Below are 22,917 nucleotides of genomic sequence, written 5' to 3'. Positions count from 1 at the left end.
AAAGAATAAGGTAAGAGTAGAAAAGGAAGCTGGTATTAAGAGTAGAAATGAGGGGGACAGTGTAGCTTGAGAGATGCTGCTGGGTTTCAAGTTACCAATTTCAAGTTTCAAGTTACCAAGGGTATTATGCAGGCCCTGCAAGTTTAGGAGAAGAGGGGTAAGTTAACACTTGCTATCACTCCCCTTTGAAAACCTGATCCATTTTCAGTGGGCTTTTCCTCATTAGGAAACAGCATGTCTGTTTTTATTTTCAAACTTAGAAATTTATTTTTTCAATGGAAGCTTCCTTTTCTTTGAAATTCCAAAGTGTTTATTATAAGTGCTTTCCCTTGAACCCCTGGATGTATCTTTAAGTTCACTGCTTATGTCAGAAAGCCCTTTTGATAAGGTGGAGCTACCAGTTTGCATTATTTTGGTTCTTTGAGAGATTATTGCTGCTTCATTTAACAGTGCCTAGTAGTTACAACTGAAACCCCAGCATGTATCTCTTAGCTCTGAATCCCTTTTTCAAAACTAACTTAGTCTTTTTAAAACATAGGTGATCATAATGAACATGTGAAAAGGAAAAACCTTTAGGAGTTACTCATTTATGCCAACTTTCCTGAAATATATTCAATAGCTCTTGTCCCTTAAGTATCAAAGTGGCTCACACAGCAATCAGACCTGGACGTCGTGTACACAGGGAAGTGGGAAGCTTGTTTCTAATACACACGATGCTCTTTCCTCTTCCTAGTGTACAAAAAGTAGCCAAACAATGATTTCTATTTGGGGTGGTTTCAGATCTCTTCTTTAGGGCTATTTAGAGATTCTGGAGCTCTGTAGATAAGTGTTTTTTTTTAATGCACCATTCTTTATTTGAAAAAGCTAAATGAGAAACACATAGATTTCTCCCACTGGTGTTTATGCAAACCTATCCAGCAGAAGGTCTTTCCTACAGTGATATGGTATACAGGTTAAGAGTGAGCATGGGCCGTAGATTCAAAAAAGACCTGGGTTCCAGTTCTGCCTGCATGACCCGTCAACTCAGTGACTTTGGGCTGGTTAACTAATGTGCCTTAGTTTTATGATCTATAAAATGGGATTAACCAAAGTCCTGATGTCCTAGGATTGCCAGGATTAAATGAGACAGTATATGGAAAGGAATCAACATATATGAGAACTCTATGCAATGTGGTGATTATTACAGTATCCCATACTTTTGTCTCCATCCTCCAACCCAGAATTCACTTCTTTCACCTATCGCTGTTTTTGCATATTCAAACCAAAAGAACTCAGTGAATTCCATAAGGAAGACTTGTAAAATGCTCTTCCTAACTCTCAAAAAGATTTTTAAACTCTCTTTTGCTGCTCTTTATATAATAGTTAAGATTAAATGTCCAACTTCCAAAAAAAAAAAAAAAAAAGAGGGAGGGAGAACATTCATGTTAATATCTCCTGAGGAACCAAAGGAAAAGCAGCTGAAGCAAGTTGCATCTGTAGACATTGTTTTCGTCTTGCAGGAAGCAGAACAGACTAAAAGCAACAATGCACAGTTAGGGATGTGGGCCTGACAATCAGAAATACTGAATTTATTCATGTAATCTCTTTTTTTTCCACTAATCAGCTATTCACAGCTAAAAGTGGGGGCGGAGAGGGAATCTCGAGTTTTTCCCGGCTGTTTCTATGCTCAGAAGTAAACCTGAACTTATGAACATATTCCCAAATCCCCAACCCTCCCAGTAAAGTCTCTGAAAGCTTGATAAGAAGTGATATGACTACATATGCATAATTTTTTAGAAATAATTTTCACCATTCCTTATGTCTCTCTACTTGTTCTCATTGCTCTCCGTCAAAGCTTTTCCTTCTTGTACTGGCAATTTGGCCCCAGAGAATGTTCCTTAGGAAACACACACACACATGCATATTCCTCTTGAAATCTGGTGGAGAAATCCTATTGTGGGAGGGATGGGAAAGGAGATTCGGGTCCAGAAAGGATAACAATAAACTTTACCAAGATAGCCTCCATCCCAAGTATTCTATGTTATTGGTCCCATTGGTCTCCTCACATTATTAGAGCAAAAGTTCTGGTTTATTTTTAATTTGAAAAATATAGTGATCATCCTTAGAGTTAAATAAAATCTGTTATAGCTGGACCTGGTTCTGAATTATTGATCAGTAAAAACTGCACTTTGATTCCCAGGTGAGTCAGTGTTAAAGCATCTGCCTGCCAATTCAGGAGATGCATGTTCAATCTCTGGTTCAGGAAGATCGTCTAGAGAAGGAAATAGCAACCCACTCCTGTATTCTTGCTGGGAAAATCCCATGGACAGAGGAGCCTGGCTGGCTACAGTTCATGGGGTCACAGAGTTGGACATGACCTAGTAGTGACTGAGCACAAACACACACAAACTGCATTTCACATTCTTTTCCCAAGCATTAAGGACAGGATGAGGCCAAGATGCCACTGCCTTATAAATGACTCACAGTTGCTTCCTAACTTGGTGACTTTCCTGACTCTTTCAGATTCCACATTTGATGGCGTGACTGACAAACCAATCCTGGACTGCTGCGCCTGTGGAACTGCTAAGTACAGGCTCACATTTTATGGGAACTGGTCTGAGAAGACACACCCAAAGGATTACCCTCGTGAGTAGAACAGCTATTTCATGGGCTGGGGAGAGGGTCTTACAAAGTTCTGTCTGATTGTGGGGTACACGAGCTGATGCTGCTTACTTACTCATTCATGAAACACATTCCAAATAAGTGAATTCATTGATACAGGCAGATATCACAGTGGTAGGCATTCAGCTTCTTTGCATAGCATTATTCTAAGTGTTTTCTTATTTGTGATTTTAAAAAATATTCCTGAGGTCATGCTACTTATCTTCAGACCAGATACTTGGTCACCTCAATTCTCTTAAAGTGACTGTATTCATACAACTGGCCTATTTGTGCTGGAAGAGCTGGCAAAAAAAACCCTTGACTTCATAAACCAAGGTCAACAAATATTCAACATACTCAACCAGAGAGTGCATCAGGTGATTTATCAGTTACCACCTTAGAATCCTTATGGTACCATGCTCCAGGTAGCCAATACCAATCCATGAGAGTTGTCAGGCAACCCCAAACTTCTTTTAGAGTAAACACTTAACCAGGACCCTACCAACTCCCTTTTATCAAACAATTGTCTCATCAAATGCCTGCTGCTGCTGCTAAGTCGCTTCAGTCGTGTCTGACTCTGCGACCCCATAGAAGGCAGCCCACCAGGCTCTCTTGTTCCTGGGATTCTCCAAGCAAGAACACTGGAGTGGGTTGCCATTTCCTTCTCCAATGCATGAAAGGGAAAAGTGAAAGTGAAGTCGTTCAGTCGTGTCCGACTCTTAGCGACCCCATGGACTGCAGCCTATTAGGCTTCTCTATCCATGGGATTTTCCAGGCAAAATTACTGGAGTGGGGTGCCATTGCCTTCTCCCCATCAAATGCCTAACATGTGTCAAATACTGTGCTAAACTTTAGATATATTTATAACAGTGAATAAAACAAGACACAACCCTTCTTTAATAGGGAGAAAGACATTAATCAACCACACAAATGATATGAAAATTATAACCATGAATAGTGAACTTATTATGTGGTGAGCATTCTCATGTATGTGTCATTTCATCATCAAAATAACTTGCTTTTGTGGATGAATTTACTGGAGATCACAGAGACATCATGATTTACTCCTAGTCCAATGTAAGTACAATCATCCCTCGGTATTCAAGAGAGACTGGTTCCAGGAACCCCAAGATATCGAAATCCATGAATGCTCAGTCCCTTCAATAAAATGACACGTGCTGATCCTCCCATATACTTTAAATCATCTCTAGATTACTTACAATACGTGATACAATGTAAATAGTTGTAAATACATTGTAAATGCTGGGTCAATAGCTATTGTGTGGCAAATTCAAGTTTTGTTTTTTAAGACTTTCTGGAATTTTTTTCCCAAATGTTTATGACCCATGGTTGGTTGAATCAGCAGTTGTAGAACCCTCAGAATAAATGGTTAGTGGTAGTAGATCCAAGATGCAGAAGAGTTTTGTCAGGCTCCTTGTCCTGCCTTCTGTTTGGATTGCCTTTGAGATGCAGTGTCCCCCATTCTCTCTGTAGGTGGCAGGATGTCCGTGTGTGGTACTGAGCATGCTTTTTCTGCTCATTGTATGTTTCATTCTTGTTCACTTCACTCTGGAGTTGCCACAGCTGGGAAAGAAAAGGGATGCTGCAGAAGGGACTAAAAAGGGGGATTTCGGTCAGCCTCAAAGGAAGTGGTGGGGGCAAAGGGTACATGACTAGAACTTAAGAAGACCCAGTCCAGACCAGAACCTCCATGGTCCCCAAACAGCCCACCCAGAGGGGACTCTAGCGTTTCTTGGCAGATCAAGAGCCTTATTGTTTAATTTTACCCACATGTAATCAAGGCTTGCGATCTTAGAAGCTTCATACTAGTTCATTTTTCTGACTCTTGATCTGATTCAGCTGGTGTGAGAGACCTGTGTGAACAATCTTGGACTCTGCCTGAGGGGGGAGAAAACCACTCAACAAGTATGATGGAAAAAATTTCCTCTAGTGTCTCCCATCCATTAACCCAGAGGAAATAAAATGTTGGAGGCTCATTACCCGTCTTTTGTAATCCTATGGCATTTCTTGCCTTTTCTATTCTGACACTGGTTATTTCCCAGAATTTTTTTTAAAAGGATACAAACCATTGTTTCTGGGTCTTTGGGCAAAATCAAGTACAAATCTATACAGAATTTCTGTGGAGTTTTGTTGGGAGTTTCTTAATACATGTATAAGCAGACATGTGTTCCAGATCCCTGAGGAAGCTTCCATAGTCAGAGGTCAGAGTGTGTCCTGATTTTTGATTGGAAGAAAATGTGGTCACTATGTTCAGCAAAGCATTTATCACATCATACCATAATTATTCCTTCAGGAGCTTTTCTTCTCCACCTCACTGAGAAGTCCTCCAGGACAAGAGCCACAGCAGTCTCATCTTGCATATTCTTAGTGCCGGCAAGTGCCTTTGGCCTTCCCAAGTCCTGGGTGCTGATTGGTGGACTCAGAGTGGCATGCACCATGACCCGGGAGGCAGATTTGTAGCCCACATAGTCATGGTGGTCAGTACTGAGCAGGGAAAGAGCCAGACCTTCCCTGGAGGGCAAGGGGTGAACTTGGACACTAAGGGCACTGGAGCAAATCAGAAGGGCACAGAGAGGTGCCCTTGAGAATAACTGGGTCTAATTGGGAACTTGAGAATTCAATATGCACAGAAATGATTTCAGCCAGTCTTAAGTCATAGATGGCTTTCATTTTACCCCTCCAGGGACGATTCTGTCTTCATAACCAACCCTGGCTGTTAAGCCCAATTTGGTCATGACACTTTTCAGCAATATTGCAAACTGATACATGACAAGTTCTCCTCTTTTCACTAATTACTCATCCCAAATTCCACTTTCTCTGCAAGCATCTCAGAGCAGCAGTTTTCAAGCTTTTTAATTTCAGGGTGTCTTATACAGGTTTAAAAATTATTAAGAACTTCAACATGCTTTTGTTTAGATGGATCGTGTCTCAATATTCACCATCTCAAAAATTAAAAGATATTTTAAAATATCGCTTATTAGTTAACTTTAAAAAGTAACATATAATGAATTAATAATGATTAGCTTATTACATGTTGACATATTTTATGAAAATAGCTATATTGTCCAAACAAAAGAAATTTAGTGAAAAAGATGCCATTGTTTTACATTTTTGCAAGTCTCTTTAATACCTGGTTTAATGGAAGACATCTGCATCCTCATATTTGCCTCTGCATTTAACCTGTTGTGTCATATCTTTTTTTTTTTGGCTTAAGTATGTGAAGAAAATTCTGTCTCACACAGATATGTAATTGGAAATGAGAAGCATATTTAAATAACCTTTTCAGATAATTACAGATAATCTTATTTGATGCTACACCCAAACTCTGCAAATGGTAGTTTCTTAAAGGAGAATTACAATGTGGAATGAGAAACCATATCAGTGAACTTGTACATCAAAATGTTGCTTTCCCTTGTGCTTTCAATGAATCTTTCACAAATTAATGATTTTATAACATCATCTATTGATCGTTTGAAAAATATTGGTTTACTGAGTTGTGCAGATAATCCAGATACTGAAACATTTTTTTATGCCACATCAAAAATCACATTTGTTAAGATCATTTCCAGTCTCATCAGTAAAGTGTTAATGTATTAGAAAGCTATCAAATTCATGGCAGTGGATACAAGTTTCCCAAGATCGCAAGCTTTGCTTGAAACCTCAGGTTTTATCATCGGCAACAAATACTGTCAGGTCTTTTTCTTGAAGTGACAGGCTCATTTCATTTTTTAAGAAAATGTATGCCAAATTCTCAAGTCTGAATAACCATAATTTGTCATTCATTCTTTCAAGTAAAAATGATGTTTTATGACAATGAAAGTCTCCAACTTGCACCTCAAGCAATTGTACAAGTGCTTTTATTTAATATACAGCAAAAAGGCTTCATGTGTTTTTCCCAATTAGTCATGCAGAATAATCAAAACGTGTGTACTTAAAGATAGAGAGTTAATAACATTAATAATGTATATTGTTTCATCAAGGCTATTCCTTAGTGAAACTGACTTTTGGGGTTGTTGTTTAAGGCTAGTCCCTGGTGGTAAGGAATACATTTATGATTAATATAGTTCAAGGCCACTGCCTTGACCCTCACTGAGTGCCAGGAGTTTTACCTTCAATTGCTTTTGCCACATCAGTGTTAATGTTGACACATGCAAAAAGAAAATTTTGTCTAAGTATTATTATGAAAGTAGTTTTCATCTCATAGATCCCTCTGAAAGGGCTGGAGGTGGGAGTCTCAGGGGTCTGTAATCGTGCTTGAGAATGTCTGCAGTAGGATTAGATAGCAGCCTAAGAGGGCTGTCCTTCAGTTGTCTTTGGGAACTTGTCCACTGTGGCTTTCAGCCATCTGTTGTGGTGGGCCACATCTGCAGGTAGCTCTCCTCAATCATTATTCAAAATGGTTTGTTTCAAATGCTGTTTCTTGGGGTTCCCTCTCTTGGAGGACAGTATTCTCTGTATCTATGATGTCTCTGTCTCATAGAAGAACTAAGCCTGAGATGAGGAAGGCAGGAAGATGGTATAAATGATCTCTGGCATTCCCTCCAATTGCAATGCCACAGATCACTGCTGGCCATCTGGAAATACTAAAATCTTTTTTAAAATTCATTCAATCATTAGTTCATTCATTTGGCTAACTGAAATCTTTTTAAAACACTCCTAAGTAGATAGTTTCTAGAAATCCATTTGAAACCTGGATTATGCAAGTTTTACCTTCTAATTTTATTAGTGGAAAAAAAATCCAAACACACACACACACAATTAAGGGCTCAGATCATATAGCCAGAGAGAGTTCAGAACTGAAATCAAAGCTCAGATCTTCTGATTCGCTTTTGCCTTCCTCTGGGGCTATCACAAGATGGTCTCCTCTCCTCTGGAGTAAAATTACATATCTCATTCACAAAGCATCTTTTAATAAGGCCCTGCTATACTGCCATAGTCTCAACGGCTACCAATTCTTAACAGCTTGGTCCCACTGTACAAAGACCTGGGCTGCAGAGATTCTAGTTTAGAAGTCAGAGCTCTGGATTCAGTTTTAGGAAGAGGGCACACCCCCAGTGTCTGTCCTCGGTACTGCAAGTCTGCAGTGCTCCAGGAGCATTTGTTCTTTACAGGAACCTGGTGAATAGGCAGCATTACTGTGTAGGGATGTCTCAGGGGCTGGAGATATGCCCACTCTTCATCAGGGAATTGGGAGTTGCCTAACAGGTGCTGAGTCTCTTTGCTGTCTTGCTCTGAGCACAGTATATGGGTTTTTGACAAATGCTTCTACCCCACAGAGACTCTGTAATCTCCCTTGACAATGTCAACTGCATAACTTCCCTCACATTTGATGTAACATTGATTTTAATACTGTTTGACAAATATATGTTGACAAAAGGAACATTTTTTCCAAGAGCCAATTTTTTTTTCATATGGCAACAGATTGCCTAGAATATAAACATGGCCACTGGAATACTCTATGGAATCAAAATTAATTTCAGCATGAAACTCAGCTATCTTTTCCACTGGTCACTTAATTTTTAAAAATTATTAATTCTTAAACCCAGTCACATGAATCACCACCACTCTTAAACTTGGCAACTTCTTTCATTTCTTCATATAGTCAACTGTATGCAGAGTTTCTACATCACATTTGAACACATCATGTCCTACTCTTCACATTTGATTTGGTTTCCATAGTCATAATTCATAACAGCTTGTTCTAAGACACTTATCCAACTGTTCTTTTATTGAACATTTAAGTGACGTTGGGTCTTTTGCTAATATAGAAAGTTCTACAATAAAATACTTTCTTCTTCAACTCTTCCTTCATTTTTCCACCTTTCTTTGAATCATTTCCTTTAAATAATTTCCAAAGAGTATGACTGCTGGATTAAAGGATATGGACATTTTTTGGCTCCTGAAACTTTTGCCAGATGCCTCTCTGAAACATTTGTATCAGTTCACCATGTTAATAGTAATGAATAAATATATCTGTTTTTCCCAGCCTCTTCAGCATCCAGTATCACTTTCTCCACTGGGTTTGGCCAATTAATGGTTATAAAAGATTAATCTTATTTTAAACTGGCATTGATTTAATTACACACTTGAAATTTTTCATATTTATTGTCCTTTGTCTTTAAAGTCAGCCACTGGTGACTGGAGTGTTGGCAGAAATCAAGCCTGATTTTGCTTATTACCTTCCCAGGGCTGAGGTCATTATCTGGCACATTGAAAGCCTCTCAATAAATAGTGCTGATGAATGGATGAATGATGAGTAGCAGTTATGCAATGAGCAAGGAAGAAAGTGGAGGGAGATGAACAATGAAAAATCACTGATGAGGTTGTGGCAGGAGAGAGGAGGGGTACTTTATATTGCTGCTGAGGGGTGAGCACATTGAAAGGGGCAGGAGGTATAAGGGAAGACGGGTAAGGAAGATATTGCAATGATGATGGTAGCTTGGTCTAAGGCAGTGTATGTGGTGATGGAGAGAATGAATAGGTTTGAGTTCCCTTTTAGAAGGAGACTCTGCCATGGATTAGATGTGGAGAAGTGGGAGGGAGAAGCATTAGAACTCACAAGCCAGTCTCTAGTTTGGAGATAGAGGTAACTCTTCCATCTTAAAATATTCCTCAATATTGTCTTTCCATTTTTATAAATGATTGTGAAATCATTTTTATCAAGTTCTGTAAAGGATCCTGTCAGAATTTTAAGTGTGATTGTATTAAATCATCAAATTACTTTGGGAAGAATTGTCAGCTTTATAACATTTAGCTTGCAGAGTTTCTTCCCATTTAAAAATAAGACCATTTGTGGATTTCTGTAGCCCAGTGCCTGTAGCAACAATGAGCCCAATGTAGACCACAGCCCCCTTCTCTTGATCTAACTTCAGAAATAATTCAACATTCAATAAACAATAATTCTACTTCCCATCATCACTGGGAAATCTCTTTCTGAGCTGAGTAACGGTGCCCATCAGAGCTTCCCAGCTGTGCCACCACCAGGCTGAGTCACGAACAGAGTATGTCTCCAGGAAATAGAATTTGGTACCAAGCACATGTGTCATGATACACTGTTTCAGTAAAGAAGGAGCAGAGGGAATAGATTAAATAGCTTTTTCTCTCTCTTTTCCTCCCTTCCCTCCATCTCTTTGGGGAGTCTTACAGCAACAACTCACTGGAGTATGCTTTGAGAGAAGAGAAGAAAAAACAATCTCATCTTCCCATAAACAAGCAGGTTGAATGCACATATTAATCTTTGATCTTTCCTCAAATTCCATAAAAATAACACTAGGTGAATATATATGTACCCAAAAAGATAAGAGAAGAGGGCCATACCATGCAAGAAATATCACTAAAATCTGGGAAAATAAAAGACCATAGACAAATGGCAACTGCCAAGCAGAGCAGGGAAAGATGAATCCTAAGTATTGAGTTGCCCAAAACATTCATTTGGGTTTTTCCATAGCATCTTAACAGAAAAACTTGAATGAATGTTTTGGCCAACCCAGTACCTGCACAGCAGATAGTGCCGAAGGCCCAAGCCCATTCATGGTATGGAACATGGGAGCAGAACCACATGTTCAGCACAATGAATGAAAAAAGTGCTCAACACAACATCATGAAAGTTTAGAATAATTGGGATAGGGACAACCCTGAAGAGCAATGGGCATTCAGAGAAATGGGTAACAAAAGATCAGACCTCTTTAGAGCAACACAAGAACTACACCGCGATGGAACACCCTCAAACTGCAAGCTTGTGGTTCTAAATTCTCAGGGGAGGAACTTTTGTTCAGCCCAGAGTCCTGGTCGGGATAGAGATCCCATCTTGTCATCTCCATGTCCTAGTTAAGTTTCTTTCTGGATCACCTTTTTGTTGAAAGTTTTTTTTTTTGTTGTTTTGATAAGAGAGTATGTAATAGGTAATCTCTACTTTTCTATATTTACAGAGTTTTGTATTTTTTTAGTAACCTCATATGTGTTTACTCTAGAAAGCTTTATTTTAGCTTATTTCATCCCAGGTGCCAAGGGATATGTTCATTTATGGCACATGAGCATCTCTGATCCATGCGAGGTCCCTCTGGCTTTATTTGTTTTGTTTCATCACATCTATCCCACAGTTATTGTGATTACAGTCACATTAAAATTTTTTCTGCTATCTTATTTTATATTTTCTGAAATGACTTCTTTCTGCTCCCTGAGTCAAGTTTTTTGCCGATGGCTTAAAAGTTATTTGACTCATTTTTTGGTTCTTATGGTGGTTGCCTTTAATTTAAGACACATGCTTATGTCTATTTACCTCTATTGATTTCATAAACATTTTTATACTTATATCTTCCCTGAACAAAAACAAGAACATTAGCATGCTCTCATTCCTTTGGTCTCTATGATCCCTGTACCCAAATATACACTTCATACTGATTATTTTCTAGAACTTTATTTTTGAATTATTACAGATATTTTCTTTTTTTTACTGAAGTGAGTTGATTTACAATATTATGTTACTTTCTGCTGTACAACAAAATGTTTCAGTTATTCATATGTACATTCTGTTTTTATATTCTTTCCCATTAGAATTTATCAGAGGATATTGAATATAGTTCTCCATGCTATACAGTAAGACCTTGTTGTTTATCTGTTTTGTATACAAAAGCTTACATCTGCCAGTCCATCCCTCCCTCAACTCCAGTCTACTCTATCTGTGATTCTTTTTCTTTTTCATAGACAGGTTCATTTGTATCATACTTTGAATTCCACATATAAATAATATCATATGGATTTTTTTCTTTTAGTCATTGCTGTTTTATACAAACATAAGCTTCACTAAAGTTTTGATCGCTGTGGCTTTTTTGCATTTTTCATATTGAGTATTTCTTACAAGAGTTTTTCCATAGCAAGTCTTTGCAAGGCAAACCCCCTAAGGTTTTTGATGTACCTGAGAATATTTTTATCATGCTCTCACATTTAAATAGCATATGGCTCAATCTGTGACCTAAGTTCAAAAACCTTTTCTTTCATACTGTCAAACACTGGATTCTTATATTCCTTATTTATCCAAGTGATTTACTCTTTGTGCATTTCAATTTTTTTAAATGTATCTTTGATAATCTTAATACTAAATTCCTTTATTTTCACTATGAACATGACTAAGTGTGGATTTTTTTTTCCTTTTTGAAAAATGCTTTACCATTCTATGAGTTCTTTATATAAGACATCTTTCCTCTTCCCTTAATTCTGGGAGATTTATTTTTCTCCAAATATTGCCTCTCCTATTTTCTCACTTTCTGAGCCTCCGGTGACCAAGATGTTGTCACTTTGACTCATCCCCATGTCTCCTAGGTTTTACTTTAAATGTTCTCTCTCTTCATACTTTCTGCCACCTTGTGGGAGCATGTCTCTCATCTCCTTCCCCACATCTCTTTCTTCAGTGCTAACCACCCTTCTTTTTATCCCTGTTGCTGTACTGCTTATTTTAACCATCATGTGGGAGTGGTTTTTGTAGACTTTTATTTTGAAATAATTTCAAATTGATATAAAAGTTGCAAAGATACACAGAACTCCTTATCTTTCCCTCAGAGTCTGTAATTGCCAACATTTTACATTTGCTTTATCATTCTCTCTCCATAAATATATATTCATTTTATGTCTTTCTAAACTTTTGAGAATAAGCAGCAGACAGCATGCTTGCTCCTTTACCTCTAAATACTTCAGTGTGTATTTCTTAAGAATAAGGACATTCTCTTACAAAATTACAGTACATTTATTTTTAATATTGATAAAAATACTATTTTCTAATCTTCATACTTTGTTCAAAGTACACTAATTGTACTTCTAATGTTCTTTATGGCAGTACTATATGAAATCAATATTATGCAAGACATAAAAATGAGCTAGAAATGTAATTTAAATGTTCTAGTAACTACATTAAAAAGTTAAAGGCAAGTGAAATTAATCTTAATAATAAATTGTATTTAAGCCAGTATAGCCAAAATAATATCATTCCAACATGTAATTAATATAAAAATTATAATCAAGATAGTTTACATTCTTCTTTCATACTAAAACCCAGAGTGTATTTTTTAATTATAGCACTTCTCAACTCAGACTAGCCTCATTTCAATTATTCAGCAGCTGCATGTGGCCAGTGGCACCCACAGTGGACAGTACTGCTCTGTAGCAAAGGAAAAATATTAATACAACGTCTGGTCCTGGATTCGAACCAGGATCACACGTTGCATTTACCTGTCAGGTGTCTTTAGCCTCTTTTAATCTGGAACAGTCCCTTAGTCCTTTTAATTTTATGACAGTGACATTTTTTGAGTACCAGGCAGTTCTTTTATAGCCTCTCCCAATTTGGGGTTGTCTGATGTTTCCTCACAATTAGGTTCAGGTCATGCATCTTTGGCAGGGATACCAACAAATATTTGTTGTAAATATCTGTTTAGCACCCAATTTACATTTGGTTCTTTTTCTTTACTTCTTGAATTTGCGTTCTATTACAATATCCCCACTATGCTTTTGAGGGTAGGTATTATGCTTAGGTTAAGTTTTTGGTCCAGCTATTGCAGTTAGCTGCCTCATGTTCAGTTTGCTTTCGCTTTTGCTAGTTGTACCCTTTGATATGTAGTTTTTGTGGCAGATGGTCTTATGTTTCTCTGGTGACTTAACCATTACGCCTACTAGTATTTGATGGGAAAGGGCCAAATCCTAGGTGGTATCTCTTCAGATGTGTTTAAGGGAAAGAAAAAGAATGAGACCGGGGAAGAAAGATTAAGTACCACATCACTGCTATCAATTCCTCCATTTGCTTGCATTCCACTAGGTAAGTTAGTAAGTAAGTGAAGTCGCTCAGTCGTGTCCGACTCTTTGCGACCCCATGGACTGTAGCCTGCCAGGCTCCTCCGTCCGTGGGATTCTCCAGGCAAGAATACTGGAGTGGGTTGCCATTTCTTCCTCCAGGGGAACTTCCCGACCAGGGATCGAACCTGGGTTTCCTGCTTTGCAGGCAGACTCTACCACTGATCTTCATCTGGACCCGCTCAACAAAAAGCAGAAATAGAAAGACAGGATCTCTTTATGTTCTAATTCCCAGCTTGGTGAATCTGGAGAGGGAGGGGATGGAAAAGCCCCCTTCACCTCTTCTTCCCTTGAGAAGAGCTTTCTGCTGCCCTGAGAGTATTGTGACTGGGGACAGGAAGAGAGCTGGCATGGTGCTCCAAACATCTGGATCACAAGACAAGTAATGGCCCTCTCTTGGCAATGTCAGAAGGGGTGGCATAAGAGAACTCCAATAGCCTCCCCATCCATCCCCCGACCAGTGAGTCAGAGGAAGGAAGAGGACTCCTTACTCCTCCATCCATCCTCTTCCTCCTGGGTCAGGTCGCCTCCCGCCCCATTCCCACCTTCTGTCAGGACAGCCTTTGATCTCTCCTTTATTTCAGTGCTCTGTTAGTTCCCTGAATCTGTGCTTCCCTCTGTTCCTGAAGTTTCCCGGGGTTGAATTAAGAGGAATGAAGAGTATGTATGCTAATCTGCCGTCTCGTCAGGAGCTAGCAATAAACTTCCAGACTCAGTTGTTTTGTTGTTCATTCCATTTAATTCTTGGCAACATCTATTCTTACTGCTATACTATGGTAAATTTACCTATGTTTTTCAGATTCTTTATTCTATTACCTTACATTTTCTTTTCAATTTTTTATATTCTGGTAATGGGATATTGATACCTTGATTTTCAATTGTGTACTTACAATTTCTCTTTGAATTTAACAGTCTTTATTTTCTGTTTGTTGCTATCTTCTTTGGGCCCTACAAACATCATAATATGATATCCTAGGTCTCATTATTAACTGACTTCCACCATCACGTAACTAACATAATTAGCTTCCCTGAATAACCTTTGCCTTAAACCATATCTGACATCCCACCTGCTTTTCCTTCACTTTAATTTATCTTTTTAGTGTCTTTTTAATTTATTTCTTTTTACTTTTAGCCTTCTTAAGTCTTTTTAAAAGTTTCCTGGTAAATCATCTCATTAATCCAATTGGAAGTGTTTTGTTGTTTAGGCCAAGAGAGGTGTTTGCTTCTTTGTTTGTTTGCTTCCCATATGATTGTTTAAACTTACAATTATTTTAGTCTTATTCAGTTTATGTTCTGCCTTTCTACCATTCTACCTTTCTACCTCTCAGTTTTTTATTTTATTTTTTAATTGAAGGATAATTGCTTTACAGAATTTTGTTGTTTTCTGCCAAATATCAACATGAATCAGCCATAGGCATACATATGTCCCCTCCCTCTTGAGGCTCCCTCCTATCTCTCTCCCCATCCCACCCCTCTAGGTTGATACTGAGCCCCTGTTTGAGTTCCCTGAGTCATACAAGAAATTCCCATTGGCTGTCTATTTTACATATGGTAATGTAAGTTTCCATGTCACTCTCTCCATACGTCTCACCCTCAATTTTTACAAATAAATTTTTTTTAGATTTCCTTGGTGTTATATAGATAATGCATGTCCTTGGTTTTACTTTTGTTTATTTTTATTCCCTCTGGCAACAATCTTCTTTTTTATTCAATTAACTATCAACTTAATATAAACAACAAGATATTCTGTTTTATCACTACATCCATTTCTTAATAGAATAGTATATTTCTGATTCACTTTTATGGGAAACCTTTGCAGTTTTTTGTGTTTTTCAACTCTTTCCTCACTTGCGTTTTCCATTTATTTAACTTACTATTCATTTAATTTATTTATTTTAATTTACATTTATTTAAACAATTCTCCTAATTCCAGAATCCTATCACAAACAATTCTTCCCAATTATTGTTCTTATTTACTTATCTCTTCAATAGGTACTTACTAATTCAGGATTTCTTATATTTTTAACAGCATCTTTTTTTTTTATGTCTGTCTTTTAAGATCAGATATCTTTGGAAGTAACTTTTAAAGCCAAAATTGTTCGTTAGCTGGTGATTAAACTCCTTAAGACTCAAAAACCTATGGAATCTTTGCCTTTGGATAACAACTTACTTGGATAAAAACCCAAAGTATACTGTTTTTAATGCTGTAGTTTACACATGGTTTTTCATTACAATGAATGAAACATACTCCTTATTCACTTATGAATTCTATTCCCTTACATGAAATCTGGAATCCAGCTTCTTACAGAGTGCTTTCTTTTTTTCTTAGAGTTAAAATATTAAATGATGCATGTTGATCTCATTTTTTGGCAAAACCAATACAGTATTGTAAAGTAAAATAAAGTAAAATTTAAAAAAAAAGAAATGATAGCAAGCAGATAAGCTACCACAGACTTTAAAAATATTTAAATTTCAATAAATATATGAGAAAAATTCAACTTCCCTATGTAAAGCATCTTTGATTTTTTGTGGTTGTTGTTATTCTTTGTTGTTTGCTCATTCATTCCACAAATCAGTTCAGAGCATCTGTGGTATGTAGGCATATCCTGTTTACTCCTATTTATTTCTTACCTTGCTTTAGGAACCCCTGTCTTTCCCAGAGTGCTCCATTCTCTCCGTCCATCCTCTTTATCTTTTTGTATCTTTCATGCTCTGCATATTTCCCCCTAGTTCACTTTCTGTTTAGTTTTCAATAGCTTTCTGTTCCACCTTTACCTATGTATTGTTGGCTTCTCTCCTCTCCCTCCCATAATGAGCTTTCCTGAAATAAGTGTAGTATCATTCTCCCACATTTAAAAACTAGATTGCAACTGTTCTCTAAGTCCTGTTTTGATTTTCATATCATTTCATGGTTTACTGATTCCACAGCCCCTAGTCCCACTTCCCCCTACATCCAGGTTCTTACTTCACACATCTCCTTTCATACTACCAAATATTCTTCATAGTTCAAAATCACTTTCTCCCCCTTTTACTCATTTTTCTTTATGTTTCTTGTGATTATTATGACTCTGTCTGTGTTCAAACGTATCTGACTCTGCGACCCTTTGGACTGTGGCCTGCCAGGCTCCTTTGTCCAGGGGATTCTCCAAGCAGGAATACTGGAGTGGGTTGCCATGTCCTCCTCCAGGGGATCTTCCTGACCCAGGGATCAAACCTGCATCTCTTATGTCTCCTGCATTGGCAGGTGGGTTCTTAACCACTAGCGCCACCTGGATGGACTTACAATCAGAGGGTTCACAGCCTCTCATTCTGCTGCTTCCTGAAAGTTCACAAACTATATTTCTTGGGCATATCCTTTTGTAAATAAGACACACCTATATTGGGTTGACCATTCAAAATTATGTGTCATATAAAGTATTGCTTTGTTTTTATCTTTCAAGGTAAAGTTCCATTACCACTGAAAGGATAAGTTAATTTATTGATAACTTGCTTGCCATTTATACCTGCTGGATGGTGTTTTAAAAAGCACATGGTTCCTGCATCTCATTCATGTAGCTTACATAGTCACCTGTTTTGAACTGATTTGAGGAGGAAGAAAGATTGGATTCATTGGCAAGTCATGGATCAATTATTATTATAAGCTCTAATGCTACCAGTTTCCCTGGCAAAATGGATGTGATTAACATTTAAGCTTGACACGAACCCATGCATTTTTCATTTAATATTTCCTTCAAACCTGTTTGCCAGTTCCTGTGTCGTGATTCTAAGAAAAGCATATTTTGATAATAAAGATTTAATTTTCCCTTTGCATGAAAATATTCTGAACTCCATAAAGCTTTATGAAATTGTGGGAGAGTGGATAGACAAAGTTCATTAAACAATAGCATTACGTAGGGTTACCCAGGAATTTGCACACAAAACCCTGCTAAAGCTAATGGCCTTTATGTACTTAAGTTTTCCAAACAACAAGAGTTGAAAAATATACCCACAAGAATTGTTTATGCCAAGAAAGGCCAACTATTTATAATCACAAGTGAAGTTTCTGCAAAGGTCTGTGCCAGGCACTACAGTCCTGGCGCATATCCCTCCCAATTTGCAAGAACTCTACTGTTTGGGGCTAGAAGTGAAGGATGAATACAAAGAAATACTTGCAGCTTTTCCCTAGCCTCAGTTAAATTCAGAGTGAAAGCACAAACATATGAAGACAAAGGGTGTAGGACATCACACTGCCTTATTTGAGTGAAAAGGATTAGTATGGGTGGCCCTGCAGTAAAGCCAGTCATCTGTGATCAGGGTGGAGGATAGTTATAACCCCTTTACTGTACCTAAATTTAAAGTTATGAGTCAAATGCTCCCAGAACCTCTTGCAAACTTCCAGAGTCTGTGCATAATCATAGGGTCCTAATGACCTTCTGCTGAAAGGAGAGCGTGTGTGCTACCTGCAGAGAACACTTAAAGGAAGGCCTGGGAGGAAGCTAACCTTTTTCACAACCGCCAGCAAGAGTTTAATTAAACTCTCTCCAACATAATAAGCTTGGTTCAATTTAAGAGCAAAATGTGCCATGTGTTCCCCGCACATGGCGCTTCCCAGGGTCTTGCAGCTCAAGTGGAAAGAACAATGGCAAGCAGAAGGCTTTCTCTTCACATCTGGCTCCTTGAAATGGGGCTAAGGGGCTTTCTGGAGGGTGTTGCTGCCTGGGACCCTTAGTGTTTACAGATGTGAGTGGCTTTCGGTCATTGAATGCAAATTGCATTTGCTTTGTGGCACTTACCCTGGGAAAACCAAGAGGAAGAGGAGGAATAATGTTCCTTTATCCGCCCACCCACATTGAGATGCAGGGCACAGTCTGCAGGGTTATTGGGTCCCTAAGCAACCTTTGAAGAGAGCTGTACATCTGTCCGGCTGTCTCTACTACGGCCGACATGGATTCATTTGGCTCTGCTTTTTAAGTCTCTGCTTCCCTCTTTGCTCCACTGACTGAATTTTTTAGATAAAGGTTTCTTGCCTGCAGACCTGAGTGGCTACCTAGCTCCTGGACTAATTCTGCCTCCCTCTTAAACTTTTATCTGTATCCTGAAGGTGAGCTCAGTAGATAAAAAATGAAAGATGGTCAGCTTTTAAAGTGGAATCTAAAAGCCAGAAAAATATGCTAAAGCAAGGAAGGTGGGGGGAAAGTGTTCTTACTGGAATACCGAATCTCAACACCAAATATCAGAGCAATTTGAGAGTGAGGAAAGAGCATCTCTGAGGTGAGAGAAACATAATACCCCAAGTTCTCTTGCCCCAAGAAAAAAAATTGTGACCAGTGGTGAGCACTCTACAGAAAGGTAAAACCTACACGTACAGTCTGAATGATCGTGGCCTTGGAAGTTAGATCCAACTTGAAGTATGGAATCTGAGCCTTGTTATAGGACCTTAGAAAACTTGCTTAGCCTCTGCACCTCAGTCTCCTTACCTGAAAACCTGGGATAATCAAAGCATCTACCTAGTGAAGCTGCTTTGAAGATGGCCTGGGTTCAAAGCTAAGCTCCTTTATACAGTAGTCATAAGACCTTGGGAAAGACACCAACTGACCTCTAAGCTCCGATTTTGCATTGTTGCTATTGTTCAGTTGCCGACTCGTGTCCAACTCTTTGTGACGCATGCCAGGCTTCCCTGTCCTTCACTATCTCCCAGAATTTGCTGAAACTCATGTCCATTGAGTTGGTGATGCCATCCAACCATCACATAGTAAAACCAAAATCTACACATTTGAGTTATTATAGGGTTAAATGAGTTAATATTCTTACAGTTCTTGAAACAGGCTTGGCATATAGTGAGGGTTCACAAAGTGTCAGTCATTTTTTTCTCTACAATGAGATTTTAAAGGGCCCTACTCAATATCTAGAGAAGGCAATGGCACCCCACTCCAGTACTCTTGCCTGGAAAATCCCATGGATGGAGGAGCCTGGTGGGCTGCAGTCCATGGGGTCGCTAAGAGTCGGACATGACTGAGCGACTTCACTTTCAATTTTCACTTTCATGCATTGAAGAAGGAAATGGCAACCCACTCCAGTGTTCTTGCCTGGAGAATCCCAGGGATGGGGGAGCCTGGTCGGCTGCTGTCTATGGGGTCACAAAGAGTCGGACATGACTGAAGTGACTTAGCAGCAGCAGCTCAATATCACAGCAAATGTTGTGTTAGCTGTGACTATAAGGCGCTTATTTCTAGACTTGTTGTCACACCCACACGAATTCTCAATCTTTAAGGATTTAGCTCTGATCTTGGGTTGACATCTTAGATGAGTCCTCTCATTGGATTGGCTTCCATAATGCAGTGAGAATTTGCTGAAGTTCTGACCTAGCACCTGAATTTCCTTCTTGTCCCAAATGGATGGAGGGCTGATTTTCAGGTATGTTACTATTTTATCATTTCTAACTTTACAAACACCACTGAAGATGCATGGCCCTAATTTTAAAATTAAAAGACATTTTACAAAAGATGTCATTCTGTGGACAGCCTCACCAGCAATGAGGAATTAGGGTTTGCATTTGTGGCATTTCCCCCTCTGAAAGGAATTTAATACCAAATGCAGCACACATTTCACAATCAGCCAGGCAAGCACATGGAACTAGTCAGCTAATTTTAATGACAGGTTAGTATTTACTGACTTGTATTTTTGTAAATCAGCTAAGGGAAGTAAACAGACTTTGAGATTTACGTGCTCTGTGATTTCTGTTGGCTAAGACCAGTTTTTCTTGGTTTCTTTCCCGTTTCTCTCTTCCCCTTCCCACCTCCCCACATACGCATAAGCAATTCTTAGGTAGACTGCCTTAAATTATTCTAGGGCCTGAGCAACAAACAGAGAAGCAACGTTGGGATGAGATGAGGAAACCAGCTGAATTGTTGAGCTGAGTCCTGTTCGCTTCTCTCTTTGCCAAGCCAGGTCTTACTCAGCCTTCTTACTTCAGCCTAAACCATCACTTCTTCAAGGAGGTCTTTCCTGATAACCCACACCAGACTGGATCTGGTTCTCAAAGGCCCTGTACTTTGTACCCTTCTAACTATTTATTGTTTAGTGGGACTGCTACAGGTTTCCCTAGAGTTATGTTCTTCTAGATATCCATATAATTTAAAGTTCTACAGAATTCAAGATGCATCCTCACAAAGGATTAAGACTGCTTTTTAAATCCAGCTCTGCAGTGGTATAGCTGTGCACCAATCACAGAAACACAGTTTAAAACTCAGTCAGTCACCAACTCTGAAATTATGATTCTTGATATTCTTTTATTTTTGGTTTGGTTTATTGTTTTGTGTTGTTTTTTTGGGAGACCTAGAGATTTATTCTAATGTTGGGCATTCTCTTAACTTTTTTAATAGGAGGATAATTGCTTTACAAAGTTATTAGTTTCTGCTGTACAATAACATTAGTCAGGTGTAAGTGTACGTCTGTCCCCTCCCTTGTGAGCCTCTGTCCCACCCCTCTAGGGTATCACAGGGCACCGAACTGAGCTCCCTGTGCCTTGCAGCAGCTTCCCCCTAGCTATCTATTCTCACTAGCTATTCACACATGGTAGGTGGTATATAAAAGTCAATGCTACTCTCTCCATTTGCCCCCCCTCTCCTTCCTCCACTGTGTCCACAAGTCCCTTCTCCGCATCTGCATCTCTATTCCTGCCCTGAAAGCAGGTTCATCAGGACCATTGTTCTAGATTCCATGTATAAGCATTAATATAGGATATTTGCCTTTCTCTTTCTGAATTATATCACTCTGTATAATAGGCTCTAGGTTCATCTACCTCACTACAACTGACTCAAATTCCTTCATGTTTGTGGCTGAGTAATATTCCAGGCAGTTCTTTTTAATTGTGGAAAGGGGGAATTTGCATAAACAATTTATGCATAAGGGATTTTATTCCTATTTTTATATGTTTTTATTAACATGTATATGTATTTCTATGCTCTGTGATTCACATCCACATAACATGAGGCTGCTCCGAAATTATTTGTTTAATTAAATTTGCTTTCTTTCCTTTAAAGGATAGCTTATAGGAACTGTCACTACCCACTGCTCATTACTGTACATCCAGTGCCCAGCAAAATGCCTGGCACATGGTAGACAGTCAAAAAAAAAAGACCCAAGGGGGGCTGAAGAGGGTAGAAACTGACCTCCTCTGAGCATCTAAAAATAGGAATAATTTTCTTTTTTCTGTGGGCAGGAAGGACAGTCATGTCTTTCATCTCAAAGACAGAGGAAAGAATTATCTCTTCCTTTGGGCTCCAACAGCATTCTGTTCACGCCTACATCAGGAAGAAGATCCTAACTGGCAAAAATTATTTATCAGTCTGTCTCCTGTACTAGACTCTCAGTTCCCTGAAGGCAAGGATCATGTCTTGTTCAGAACTATGCTATGATCTCCCAGCCTATACAAAACAGGGTGGACTTTTATCAGTATCAGATGGATGAACTGGACTCCTGGGGTCCACTCCATCCTTTGTAATGAATATCACATAGGACAGAGTCTAAACCCTTTCTAAAATCTAAGTTAAATGCATTCTGCTTCCTTTATAAGATCTGGGAAAATATCTCTCATTATCTTCAACCATGGGGCATACAAGTAGCATCTTTGACATACTATAAATAATAGAAATAACACTGGACAAATTTCCTATGTGATTCTTTTCCTTATCCTCTATTTCCTGTGTCCTCCTTGCTTTTTCCTCATCTTTTATAATGGTTTTATGATAGACTTTGGAGAAACACATTAGAATTAATTGGGACCATCACTTTATCCCTAGCTTCAGCAGAGTATCTAATATGTGATTAGTGCTCAAGACACATTGTCAGTGGGCTTGCTGCACAAAGTCCCCATTTTTAAGAAAACTTCCTAACTACTTAGAACAATCATAGGAAAAGGGAATGTCTGTGTTCTAAAAAGTCTTTATAAATTTACCAGAATTGTACACATGAAACTCCACTGAAGCTAATAGCATTTATATGCTTAAGTTTTCCAAACAATGAGTTGAAAATATACCCTGAAGAATTGTTTACGCCAAATAAGGCTAACTATTCATGATCATTACTGGGATTGCTGCGTGTTTTGTGCCAGCCGCTGCATTCCTGCCAAACATCCTCCCAAACAATTTGCAAGGATTCTTGGGTTTCATGTTGGAAATGAAGCAATAAAATGCCTCTTCCACCCAACTTCTGAGTATCTTCTTCATTACTACTTACTGAGGCTACACGAATTAGAGCAACATCTCAACTCTGTCTTGAAATGCTTGTTTTGGCTGGCAAAGCGACATGGATTTTCAACCAAAGGACGTGGAAACTAGTTAATAGTATTGTGATCTCAGTTTGACTTTTGAACACACAACCCTGGGAAAATGGCTCACACTCCTTCTATGCCAGAGGCACAAATTGAGAGATTGTCAGTCA

The 22,917-nt window shown here is 38.6% G+C and overlaps 1 protein-coding gene across 1 annotated transcript in view; it reads left to right on the top strand.

The window, feature by feature from the left end:
• The window catches only part of SPON1 (spondin 1), a 314,010-nt gene that overhangs the window by 135,357 nt on the left and 155,736 nt on the right, over nucleotides 1-22,917 (top strand). The window contains exon 5 of the mRNA XM_040258315.1: nucleotides 2,503-2,625. Coding sequence (XP_040114249.1) covers nucleotides 2,503-2,625 — 123 coding nt within the window. The remainder of the gene's footprint in view (nucleotides 1-2,502; nucleotides 2,626-22,917) is intronic.

Source organism: Oryx dammah, unplaced genomic scaffold (assembly GCF_014754425.2).
Source record: "Oryx dammah isolate SB20612 unplaced genomic scaffold, SCBI_Odam_1.1 HiC_scaffold_17, whole genome shotgun sequence".
Taxonomy (NCBI): Eukaryota; Metazoa; Chordata; class Mammalia; order Artiodactyla; family Bovidae; genus Oryx; species Oryx dammah.
The sequence above is the reverse complement of the archived record's forward strand: the minus strand, read 5'-3'. Positions and strand labels throughout refer to the sequence as shown.